This window comes from Chinchilla lanigera, unplaced genomic scaffold (assembly GCF_000276665.1).
Source record: "Chinchilla lanigera isolate Chin_1 unplaced genomic scaffold, ChiLan1.0 scaffold00173, whole genome shotgun sequence".
NCBI classification, from domain to species: domain Eukaryota; kingdom Metazoa; phylum Chordata; class Mammalia; order Rodentia; family Chinchillidae; genus Chinchilla; species Chinchilla lanigera.
This window is the reverse complement of record NW_004955574.1, coordinates 597,018-610,004: the sequence shown is the minus strand read 5'-3', so window position 1 is coordinate 610,004 and position 12,987 is coordinate 597,018. Positions and strand designations below refer to the sequence as shown.

The 12,987-nt window shown below is 50.5% G+C and overlaps 1 protein-coding gene across 2 annotated transcripts in view; it reads right to left on the bottom strand.

The window, feature by feature from the left end:
* Nucleotides 1-681: 681 nt before the first annotated feature.
* The window catches only part of Gpatch1 (G patch domain containing 1), a 40,120-nt gene continuing 27,814 nt past the window's right edge, over nt 682-12,987 (bottom strand). Inside the window, exons 16-21 of one of the 2 annotated variants that reach the window (XM_013509577.1) lie at nt 9,340-9,550; nt 7,626-7,652; nt 7,509-7,595; nt 5,806-5,903; nt 3,813-3,961; nt 682-953 (exon numbers count right to left, since the gene is read on the bottom strand). In XM_013509577.1, coding sequence (XP_013365031.1) covers nt 923-953; nt 3,813-3,961; nt 5,806-5,903; nt 7,509-7,595; nt 7,626-7,652; nt 9,340-9,550 — 603 coding nt within the window. In that variant the 3' untranslated portion in view covers nt 682-922. Of the gene's footprint in view, nt 954-3,812; nt 3,962-5,805; nt 5,904-7,508; nt 7,653-9,339; nt 9,551-12,987 lie in introns of both variants that reach the window. The other variant, XM_005413834.2, reaches the window with a different exon arrangement.

The following is a 12,987-nucleotide window of genomic DNA, read 5'->3' as shown; positions in this document are numbered from 1 at the left end:
TACATCACTGACAGCAGGGGACAGCAAAACGCTGCCTCTCGTATGGGAACAGGCCCATGGCTAGGAAACAAAAGCCTGGATGGAATTATTCCACTATGCTGAGGGTTGTCACCTCAGGGTAAAACTAGGACTGATTTTCTTCCTGTCTTCCACTTTAAAATCATCCCCATCAAAATAAATAAATAAATAAATAAAATCATCCCGATCGATGCGGTTCTGTTCCTAATGTAAAAACCTCTGCGCCTGGCTGGGGGTGGACGCCGTCGCTCTGCCCGAGCTGCACTTTGCCCTCTGGGCTTCTCATCCGTGTACAGGACGTGCGCACAGGCGGGACCCAAGGTCTACAGTAGGGCGAGGAGCCTCGCTGTGGGGCACATCCTCCCCTTGGTCTCATCGCCTGTCTCAGCGCCATCCGCCATCCATGCAGAGGATGTGGCTTCCAGCTGGGGCCCCAGCTGTGCTGGCCGAGCGGCTCCCGCCACCGCCCCCAGTCGAGTCGGGGGGGCGGGGCTTCCGACCCAGCTGCAGCGGGGGACAGCAGCCGCCTCCCTCTTCCACCTGCACCCTTCAGTGAGTCCGAGCAGCCTCGCCACACTCGGCTCCTTCCCAACAAAACCAGAGGGCGGACAGTCTTCAATTTCCTGTAAGACTTCCCGGGTACGAAAAGCATCACGAAGGAAACGGGAAAGAATGCCACTTTAATTATTAAACTGCTCCGTCTGAACTTTTCCCTCTGACACTCACTGAAATTAAAAATAGAAATCAATTTCTGCAACCTTTCAAATGTCAAGGTTTTAAAAATTATTTTACAGCATCAATTTACATATAAATACAATCTGTACAATGTGTTTGTTCACTGAACAATCGGTGAGCTTCCTTCCCGGAGCGGATATGACTCTGAGACAGGCCGGGCAGGATTCAGTCATGGCCGCTTTAGCGGGAGACATTTCAGCCTGAGAAAGAAAACAGAGCAGAGGGGGAGCATAAGTCAGGTACGAACTGAAAAGGTGTGTGGCTGAGCTAGCAGGGAGGGCGCTTCTAGGTCAGAATGAAGAGAAAAAAAACCAAACAACTGCCTAAGGGCTGAAAATGCCACATCGTGCCCTGGGGCACAGTGGTAAGGCTGCGCCTGGAAAATACGGGGTGGGGGTGACTGCCACAAGGATGCTCGGCTTCATCTCTATCATCACCTGCTTCTTCTCTTACCCCAAAACATACAGAGGCCTGACCGCCCGCATCTTAGACCGGCCCCACTGATAAGAACAACTTCTGGTCCTGGTTTCCCTCCCACCTCATCCATTTATGAAGGAATTAAAACAGGTTTGCTCCAGGGTCGTCTGCTGGGAGTGGTGGAACTCGGGAGGCTGAGGCAGGAGGATCGTTGCGAGTTTGAGACCAGCCTGGGCTACAAAGTGAGCTCAAGGTCAGCCTGAACTGCATAGCGACACCCTGTCTCAAACAGATTAAAAAAAAACATAAAAAACAACACGGTCATCACTCCAACGCCCTGGCTTCGTACACACAAGGCCATTCACAGCAGCGTTCTCAGGGTGCAGCTGGGTCACCCTGGTCATCTCTGCTTCGCACAGGAAACCAAACATGCAAGATGGCAGAGCAGCCGGGTACGCAGTGGCACAGCCACACAAAGGGGCTCTCCCAGCCCTGAGCGTGACCCAGCCACGGGCGCTAGCAACCTCCTAAGCCATGTGCGAAAGAGACAAGATGAAGCTCCTTTAGAAGAAGCCTGGAACCGCCAAGAGCAGTCAGCGGGGACACAGCCCACGGGAATGGCTGCCTCGGAGGTAACGGGAGGAGAGAGGACGGGCGCTGTGCGCAGTGTGCTCAGGTGGCGGGAAGTGTGGCGCCCCGCCTCACGCTCTGCGCGTTCACACAGGTGCGGACAAACGGCTGACTTGACAGCGTGGCATTCCTACGGCATTCGGGAATGGGCAGAACTAGCAGACAGCGAGTGACAGGAAGCGGAGCAGCGTCGGCGGGGCGCGGGGAGGCGGGCTGCAACTCCAACCAGGCCGCACTGCCACTGAAGAAAGTGCCTGGGACCGCCGCCAAGAGCGAGGCCCCGTGCCAGTGTGGGAAGCGGGACGCAGACCACGCGGTTGTGAGCCTCAAATGTGTCACATGCGGGAGACACACAGAGTTGAGACACAGAGTGGCGAGGGCCCTCGTCCAGTGATGGCCCCCCACTCCCTGGGGAGGCCCGAGAGGCCTGAGGGTGAGCAAGAGGCAGGAGAACTGCACCCCAGAGAGGCGAGCCTGCGTGTACGGAGAGCCCTCCGGCCTCTTCCTGGGCCAGGGGCCACCTGCTGTGGTTCAGTGAGCGTCCCCACAGGCCCGTGCACGAGGGGCTCGGTCCCTGGCATGGCGCTGCGGGGGACAGGAGCACATTTAAGAAATGCGACCTCGTGTAGGTCACGGAGGCTGCGGCCTTGAGGGGTCAGTGGGACCCGCCTCTGCCTGTCTTCACCTCCTGGCCGGAGGCAGGCAGTTCTGCAAGGGAGGCTGACCGAGCCCGCGCACACATGTGCATTTACAGGAATCCACGCTCGCACCCGTTGTATTTTTGGATGGAGAGGATGCACTGTCTGCTCCAAAGAAATGAATGAAAATGGAAAAGAGGTGGGACTTGACTTTCCTGATAGCAATACTACGCGGATACAATAATTAGGACGGGGCAGAGACACACAAGAGAAATGACAGAGAACCCGCAGGCACCCAGGGATTTCGACATCTCAGTGACGCTGGCCTTGGTGAAACGCAGCACTGGGTGGGCGGAGGTGGCCCCGAATGCCCTGTTGCTCCTTTCCTCTTGGGCCCACAGCCGGGCTGCCCTCCCCAGTCCTGGGCTTGCCAGGAATGTTTGTGATTTTTGTAATTCATGTAATAAATAGTGCTTTCATTATTTCAGTGGATACAGGTATTGTATTTTATTTTTTTGGTCTTTTTGAGACAGGGTCTAGCTATGCAGTTCAGGCTGGCCTTGAGCTCACTGTGTAGCCCAGGCTGGTCTCGAACTCACAACAATCCTCCTGCCTCAGCCTCCCGAGTGCTGGGATTATAGGCATGTGCCTCCACGCCCAGCGGATACAGGTATTTTAGAAAGCACACGGACAATATTTATTTATTGCAATTGTTCATACCTCTCAAACTTATGCTACACTGAACTGCGTTTATACTAAAAATGTCCAGCTTTAAAAAAAAAGTCCAGCTGGGGATATAGCTAAGAGGTATTGTGCCTGCTTGGCAAGCACAAGGTCCTGAGTTTGATTCCCGGTACCAAAAAAAAGGTCCAGCCAGGCACAGTGGCACACACCTGTGATCCCAGCCCTCTGCAAGAATGAGGAGAGAATCACCGAGTTCAAGCTCGGCCCAGGTAACTGAATGATTTAGGGAGACTGTGTCTCAAAATAAAAATGTAAAAAAGGGGCTGGGGATGTAGCTTAGTGCAGAGGCCCTGGGTTCCATCTCTAGCGCCACGCAAAAATAAAAAGTGCACAAAGGCGTGTGTTTAGGTGCGTGGGCAGGTGTGTGGTAACACGGAGAGGTAACCGACATGAGAGCGAGGCCTAGGTCACCGTGGGGAAAGGAGCGGCGCAGCAAACTGACCAGAAGCTCTGGGAAGCTTTAAGCAAAGGTGTGGATGTTCACAATAATGAACACATGTTACTTACGATTAAATACTAAAGTTGTTTTAAAAGTCTACTTAATACACAAACTCATTTCTGACATTGGCATCTAAGCAAACAGTGTTCAGGGAGCCTCTGACTGCGGGCGGGAAGCCTGCCCGTGCCTACCGTCGCAGCAGCTCCTGAGGGGACAGGTCGGGGGTCCCCCCTCCGTCACTCTGACTGTCTTGGCTGTCGGTGCTCTCCGAACTGCTGCTTTTCTCTGATTTTTTAGTCTTTTGTTTGCTTTTATGTTTGTGCTTCTTGTGTTTCTTTTTCTGGAAAAAGAAAAGGAGATGAGGGCTAGGGGTTTAGCTCAGCGGCACAGCACCTGCCTGGCAAGCACGAAGGTTGTGAGTTTGATTCCCGGTACCGGAAAAAACAAACAAAAAAAAAAAAAAAGAAAAAAAGAAAAAAAGAAAAGGAGATGAGAGAGGAAGGAGATTTCGGTGTGAGAAGCTAGCCTGGACACTCGGGGAGGAGCTGAGTGGCAGAGCTGTCGCCAGCACGCACGAGGGCCTAGCTTGGTTCCCAACACCATGAAATACAAAAGCACACACAGGCATTTAGTTGTTGGAATCATTCAAACACAAAGCCACACACTGAGCCTTGGGCTAACACAGGCAGACAAGGGCAGAGAGCTGGGTACGCCCCACTAGCAGACATGCCAGGACCCCATCTTTCTTGATATTTAGCTGGAGTGTATGTGTGTGTGTGTGTGTGTGTGTGTGTGTGTGTGTAATTTTTTTGTGGTGCTGGAGATTGAACTCAGGGCCTTCACACTGAGTTACACCCCAGCCCTTTTTATTGTTATTTTCAGAGAGGCTCTAAGTTGCCTGAGGCTGGCCTCAAACTTCTGACCTTCCTGCCTCAGCCTCCCAAATACCTGGGTTACTGGCAGGACCACGCCAGCTATGCAGCCCGGTCTTCTCTGCAATGATCAGTGCTACCTCCTGTGATTTGTCTCCCCAGGCACCCGAGGGACTGCGCGGTAGAGGAAGGTCAGGGGCAAGCAGCTGGGACAAATAGGGAAAAGAAACTGGCAGGAGGGGCTGGGGATTTAGCTCAGCAGCACAGCGCCTGCCTGGCAAGCGCAAGGTCGTGAGTTCGATTCCCGGTACTAGAAAAAAAACAACAAAAAAAGAAACTGGCAGGAGGTCAACAAGCAGCGGTGCCCTCCCAGAGCAAATGGGATCCGGCCTTCCAGTCCTGTCTCTGCCCTGGATGAGGACTTTGGTGAGCTGCACACCCAGGAACCTTTCTCCTCGGGAGCCAACGCTGGAGCGGTTTCCAATCTGTTCTACTCCCAGGCCAGACCACACTGGGGACCCCACAATAACGAGGACCAGGTTAAAAGCCTAAGGAAGACTCGGATCATGAGACGAGTGATATCCATGGTGGACGCGCAGCTACTCTCTCAAGTTTCCTTCAGTTCCAGTGGCAAGCTCTGGACCACAGGCTCCATGTCTAATGACGTTAAAGTAGTTGAGGCCAGGGGTAGCTCAGTGGTAGAGGGCCTGCCTAATAACGTCTAAGGTTCCAGCCCTAGAACTATTTTTTTTTTAAAAAGTAACCAGGCAGGGTTGCACACACCTATAATCCCAGTACTCTAGGAGGCTGAGGCAGGACAATCACAAGTTTAATTCCAGTCCGGTCAATTTAGTGACTTAACACACCCGGTCTCGAAAAATAAAAAATGGGCCTGGGATGTAACTCAGTGAGAAGGCCCTGGGTTCAATCCCCAGTACTGGAAAAAAATATTAGTTGAGAAGTACTCAAGGTACCTTCATTTTAATACAGGATGAATAATCAATAAGTACTGTTTTATTATTCAATACTCAGCCTTTACTGTAAATGCCTTAAATGCCCCTTTTCCCTACTTCGTAGTCTTCAACAAAAATTAAATTTTGAAGTACAACTCAACAAGTGAAATATGCTGCTCTGAGAGAAGCTTCTGAGAAACCCAGCATTTGTCCTGAACGGCAATGTTTCCGCCAAGGCACGGCGGGGCCCAGGTCCCCCACAAACTCCTTTCCGACTGACACGCTCGGGGCTTCCCTGGACCCCAGAAGCAGCAGCGCCAGGCCGCACACCAACCCCGGGACGTGCGGAAGTTACTCACCTTTTCCTTCTTTCGTTTGTGGTCTTTCTTGAGCTTGTGTCTTTCTTTGTTCTTTTTATATTTCTCTTTTTGGGGAGTCTCAGGTTTCTGACGAGCATCTGAAAGACAAAGTAATAAATGTGTGGGAATAAAGACTATTAAAAAAGTAAATTCCTAAATTGCTGAGCTGGGAGTCCGCCATGGGCGGAACGCTTCCCCTCGAGGCAGGACTCCTGCCCCTGGATTGGCTTCGGGGGCAGTGATGAGCAGATTAGCACAACACACTGTCACCCCTCAGTCAGGAATTGGCCAGAAGCCTTAATACAGCACTGTGCGACCCGAGCAGGGTCCTGCCATCCCCCACCTGCCATACGACACGCAAGGACAGGAAGTCAGGACAGGAAGTCAGGGCAGGAAGCCCACACGCCAGCTCCAGTGGGTCCTCAGTAAGCGTCACGCCAGACAACACCTGAGGCCTGGCTGATTCTGGCCTGTGGCCCAACCTCTCGAAATCTCCTTTCCCACTTTAAAATGGGGATGGCTGGGTGTGGTGGTGCACATCTGTAATCCCAGCACTCAGAGGCTGAGGCAGGAGGATCATTTAAAGAAGTGTGAGGCCAGCCTGGGCTACATAAGCGAGTTCAAGGCCAGCCTGAACTACACGAGAGACGCTGTCTCAAAAAAAAAAAAGTACCAATAAAATTAAATAAAAATAAATTAAAATAAATAAAATGGGGATAACAAGAATCCCTACTCACTTAGGGACATAAGGAGGACGAACTAAGATCAGGCACATGGATCCTGCCTCAAAAAACAAAACAAACAAAACAACACAAAACAAAATGGCTGCAAGTGAATCTCAGTGAATTGTTATAAATGACTTTATGGGTAGCAAGTGAATTGTTATAAATGACTTTACGGGTAGCAAGGACACTCCGAAAAAGAATGGGAGGAATAATAATGAAGGAATAATTATCTCATGAAACAATTTTCAAGTGTTGATACCAATTTTAAATTAAAGATCTAAACAACTAAATCGAGTGAAAAATACATCTGCTGCAATTTTTCCAAGCTGTATACTTTTCTCTGCTTTCCAGCATCTCTTTGAAAGATGGGTTAATTAACCAAGTCAATATTTAAGCGTGAGGACGAGAGGAAAGTAAGAGTGGACAGTGGAATTACACGCTATCTACAGGTCTGGGTCACATTTTCAGATGTTAATGAGTGTTCAAAGAGGACAAAAAGCCGTCTACACGTGGCCTCAGGAGAGGCACCGACACGCACCACACAGCAGTGGCTCACGGACACGGAGAGGAGCGCGGATAGTACTGTGTTTGCTTCATTAGCCGAAGTATCAAAGACTTAAAATATTCTCCTCCTTGCAATTCCCCTGCCGTCTCTGTACGTAAGATTCTTACTTTTTAAAAAAATCTCTGTAAGTGATGAAATTTAAGATGCTTAGGACCCTACAAAAACCATCTGAAAATTAGACAGGGCAAAGTCGAAAGGTCTCCGGTGCTGCTGAGCGACAGCGACCACTCAGCACTCGGTGGAGACGGCCGGTTTCGAAGTGGGACCCCAAACGGAGAAACCCGAAATAAGTAGGCCGAGTGGGCCTGCAGCCGGATGAGAGGGACACTGGCTGTCGCCACGCTGTGAGAGCTGTCACATCGCAGGGGAGACCGTGCTGACGCCGGCAGGCAAGACAGGAGCTCTGGACTCACTGGGGCAGAAGACGGGCGGCAGCCGCGGGCCGAACTCTTCCCGCTCCTCCAGCCGCATCTTCTGGATCGGGAAGGGAGGCGCCGGGGTGGGCTCCGGGGGCTCCGGGGGCGCCGGGGCGGGCTCCGGGGGCGCCGGCTCAGGAGCTGAAAACAGAGGAGGACGTTCACTGTCTGCCCGTATTACTGCAGGTTGGTCTTCCATGAGCCCTCTGCCACCAAACATGCTTATCATCCCTTTGCTTAAGTAGCTCAGGCCAGGCGCCAAGGACGCAATGAACCTGGCAGAGCCACCTCTGCCCTGAGCCGCAAAGCCAGCTACTGGAGGACACCTACGGCCAGGCGCACCGGGGTGTCCTGCCGAGAAGAGCTGAACCCCGGGCGCCACCCAGGCCGCTGAGGAGCTGAGGGTCAAACGCACCCCTGAGGCGGGGCCGCCGGACAGAAATCAGCACTCACAAACACGCGGGACCTAACGTGCCCCCTCCCAGAAAACTGGTGAGGACTGACGTCACTCCAATGAGCTATCGACAAGAAAGAAATGAAAATAAACAAGCATGTTCATATTAATAAGCATATTATTTAAGAGATGTCTACTAGAAGAGAGACAAATTGGAAAAATATGCATAAAAATGTTAAAAGTGGTTATTTCTAGGAAGAGAGATTATAAAGGACTGAAGCTTTCTACATTTCTCGTGTGCAGGGAGCGCGGGTATTGATCCCGAGGCCTTCGCACTGAGCTATATCCTCAGCCGTTTTTTATTTTTAATTCTGAGACAGGGTCTTGCTAAGTCACTAAGTCTCCCGCAGCTGGGCTCAAATATGATTCCCTGCCTCAGTCTCCCAAAGTGTTGGTGATACACACTACCCCTAGGCACTTGCATTTTAAAGACTTTGTAATTTTAAAAATGTTTTTTCCCCCACAGATAAAAAACATTGAATTTGGGATTACCTACAGACAAATAATATTTTCTGTGTAACTTTTTGATTAAAGCTCTCAAACATACTCAGGTCTATCACGACCTGACAGGAGCAGGCAGAACATCTAAGGTGTAGACAAAAACTGTAATCCCCGGCAAAGTGTCGCATGCCCTGGGAGGCTGAGGCAGGAGGATGGTTGTGAGTTCAAGGCCAGCCTGGGCTACAAAGTGAACTGAAGGTCAGCCTGAACTGCATAGCGAGACCCTGTCTCAAAACGACAAAAAACAAAACAAAATTTAAAAAACCTGTGTAACCACCCAGGCATCTGAAGGCACTCCCACCGCTGCGGTGCTGGAGCTCCTGGCCAGTGCTGGAGCTCCTGGCTGGGTGGAGAGAGTGGGCCAGGCTGGTGGGAACTCAAGGGCCTCAGGGCTCTCAGGACAAACTCTCTACCGGGATTCCCAAGAGCCAGGCAGGGCGGGCCTGACACCTGACCCACAGCACACCATATCCTTTGTGACCAAATGGCTTCCAACTATCCTCTCATCACCTCACCAGCCAGGTTGAAAAAGTGTATTTTTAAATGAAAAAGATTTACATTCCTCTCAACTAGGTTAAATTGGAAAATCAATACTATCAAACATGCTGACCTAAAATTACACAGAGGTTTATACTAGAAGAATTCTGGGCCTAGGCTGTAGCTCAGAGATAGAGCACTTGGCTGGCATGTGCAAGGGCCCTAGGTTCTACACCCAGCACTGCAAAAATTAAAAATAAAAAAAAAAAGGAACTCTGCTCTACTCAATTAAAAATATGTTAAACGTCACTGATTGCTAATTCCCCTGGTTTAGGATTTCAGACTGAGAACCAGCGTCTTCCCCTTTAGGTCCCCCAGTCTGAGACACTGACATACCACGGGCCACAGATGCGGCCTCCCCCACGGCCGTGTCCTGGGAGCCTCCGAAGGCGGCCTCCGCCGGACCCGCCTGCTCGTCCTCGCTGTCCTCTTCCTCTTCCTCCTCCGACGAGGACTCCGAGGAGCCGGCGAAGATGGCCTTGAACAGGTCCATGGGCGGGCGGCTCCCTTCTGCCTCAGTCTGCAGGTCCGCACCTCCATCTGCCGGCTGAGAGCCGTGGGGTCAGGAATGCGTGAGCCAGAGCCTGGGGAGCCCGGCATTCTAGAACACACTCGTCCCCACGCATGCCGGGCACGTGCGCACGTCGTTATGGCCGGGCTGGTGTACACGGTGTCCACAGCCACACGCCGCCCGACTGAACTGTGTCACTGTCGTGCCGTTTCTTTTTCTGATGCTTTTTTAGGATGTACTGTGTAGGCGGAACTGAACCCCTTCATAGAGACCGGTCATTAATCAGGAGTGTGGAGGGAGGGCACCCCCAAAAGAAGTTAAGCACGGTGACTCTGTCCTGTTTTCAAGAGATCTTTCAAGCCTTCAGGGCTCAATAGTTACAGTAACAAAGATAGCATGCTGGTGGGACTCACTGCAGAGAAGCCGTGCCCTCCACACCACCGGGACGGAGCCAGGACAGGTCAATCAAACGCTCACAAATCTTCCCTTGCAGATACTCACTGTGCTTCTTAAAATAAACCCAGGTGAGGGACATGCTGTCTAGCCAAAGGAGGCAGTAACCTTGTACAAACCAGGGCAGTACACAAGGGGCAGGGCTACGAAGCAGACAGACCACCGTTGCCAATGGCGTCGCCCGGATGGGGACCAGCAGAACTCAGTGCGGGCCTCGGGGACGGGAGATATCCCGGGATGGGCCTCACAAGCCACTCATCCTCCGAGTCCCCACGAGACAGCCCTGAGCCAACACAGCTGAAGATGCCTCCAGGCTTGTGGCCAGGGTGGCCTGGACTCTGATACCCAATCCTGTTCCCTCTTGGTCAGTGGCAACTCCCAAGGCCACGACACCTCCGACCTCTGGTACAGCAGCAAACACCCATACGAGGAAAACCGGCAGGAGACAGTAAAGTATGTAGTTTTAAGGCAAACTCTTCATTGAAAAAACAAAGAGGAAGAGTAGTGATTTTTTAAAAAGTCAGGCTGGGCATGGTGTCGCACCCCGATAACCTTAGCACTCTGGGAGGCTGAGGCAGGAGGATCACAGGTTGTTGTCTACCCTGGACAATTCAGCAACTTTGTGAGACCTTGTCTCAAAATAAAAAATAAAAAAGGGCTTGAGATACAGCTCGGTCTAAAGGCCCTGGGTTCAATCCCCAGTAAAACACACACACACACACACACACACACACACACACATGCCAGGAATGTGTCCGGAGCTTATTTTCTGGATATTATTCCCTATGAAAAACACCCACACACCTCGGAGCAAGGACTGATTCTGGAGCGAGGGGCTGGGAGAGAACAAGGTGAGCCTGCATCTGCCCCTGTGCCCAGCGAGCGAGGCTGTGCTCGGGAAACAGGGCCGAGATGTGCAAAGGCCCAGCCAGTGTGAAGGGGCCCCGGGCAGCCAGGCCGCCGAGCATTTGGGCACAGAAGGAAACACAGTCTACCTTTCTTCTTTTGTTTTTTTTTTTGGTTTTGCTCCGGTACCGGGAACCGAACTCACAACCTTGCGTTTGCCAGGCAGGCGCTTTTGCCTCTGAGCTAAATCCCCAGCCCTACCTTTCTTCTTTTGGATAAGGTCAGGAGCCATGGGTCCACAGTGCTATAGTAAATATGAGGAAAAGAATGACTACGTATTTCAAATGCTTCTCAATATTAATTTAAAATAATTAAGTACACATGTATAATAAATTAAGAAACAAAAGGCCTTACTGATTTCAAAAAGGAAAAGACCAAAACTTCACAGCAGGGAAGCCAGGCAGACCCCGCCTACACAAGTGACCCCAGAGAAGTCAGTGGGGACACACTGGCGACACATGCCTCCTGAAGGACGCGAGGACAGCACAGCAGGGATGCAGCCCCGAGCTCATCCCGAGGAAGCACCAGACCTGCCCACACGAGGTGCGGCCTGCGAAGTCCTGGCTGGAATACAAGTCCAGGTGCAGGGACGCACGCCTCGAGGCCCAGCTACGCAGGAGGCGGAGGCGGCGGCTCAAGCCCAGCCTGGGCAACACTTGCATCCCAATAATCAAATCAAGTCAAACACGGCAAACACACCACGTCTGTATCAACAAAGCTCCCTAACACCCCTTCGCCCTCTCCCGAAAGGTGTGCTCATTCGCATCTGCGTAGACCTGAAGCTTTCAAAGAAGGAAATGAAATAATCCAGACAGAAGAGGCATTCAAAGGATCACACAGCTACTAAGCAAAAAAGTGAGAACCAAGAGATTTTTAGGCAAAAACTATATAAATGCTATCTCCACATAATTTTTAAGAAAGTCGCGAAGCCTTTCCAGTCTGATCATATCGATGAGCCAGGGTCGCGAAGTGGGGTGTGTGCCGCTAAAAATGTGGCGGTGAGACAGGCGTGCTGGTACACACCACAACCCCAGCACCTGGCTGAGCCAGGGGCATCACAAATTCAAGCCCAGCCAGGACAACTTAGCAACTTAGGAAGACACTGCCTCAAAATAAAAGCATTTAAAAAGCGTTAGGATACAGCTCAGCGCAAAGATCCTGGGTCAGTGTACAGTACAAAAACAAGACACCTCAAGGAGGTCCCGCAGAAGGAAATGACATGACAGGAAAGCTGAGTAAACAGACTACGGCCTCTGTACCGCGCTTTCACGGTATGTGGGATGATTCAAAACAAAAATGATTACTAGGCCGGGGATACAGCTCAGCGGCACAAGCGCCTACACGGCAAACCCAAGGACCTGAGTTTGATTCCCAATACTCCCCCCAAAAAACCCAGAAAAATGATTACTGATGGGCTTTCAGTATATGTATATTTAATATACAGGACAACATAAAAGGGGAAGAGTAAGGGGTCTACTGATAAATTCTTCTACGTTCTACCTGAAGTAGTAAAATATTAATTTTAAGTAGAACTTTAAAAGGTTAGTTTTCCCAGTATAATCCCTGGAACAACTGAGTTTAAAAATGTACTAAGAGAGGCAGAAAAGAGTAAATTCAATTCAAATGGAACACTAGAAATTATTCAAAAGGCAGACGAGGAAAAAGAAAGGAATAAAAAAAAGAGAACAATAAAAAACCCAATAAAAGTATATGCCTAAATCCAAAAATATCAACAATTACATTAAATGTAATTGTTCCCCACACACAAAATATAGAGTATGAAAACATTTTAAAATAATACCCTTGGGCTGGGGATATAGCTCAGCAGCACAAGCGCCTGCCTGGCAAGCGCAGGGTGCCGTGTTCAATTCCCAGTACCAAAGGAAAAAATAATAATAATAATAATAATAATAATACCCAATGACATGCTGCTTATAAGAACCCTAATTGAAATACAATGAAATAGAGACATTAAAAGTAAAAAAAATAGGAAAACAGTATTATAACAGAAAATCCCCCCCCCCAACCAATACAGTTCAGTTGCTTAGTTGCCCAGGTGACAGCTCCTGTTCCAGTTCCGGTTGCTCCTGTCTCTTAGATACGGCTGGTCACTG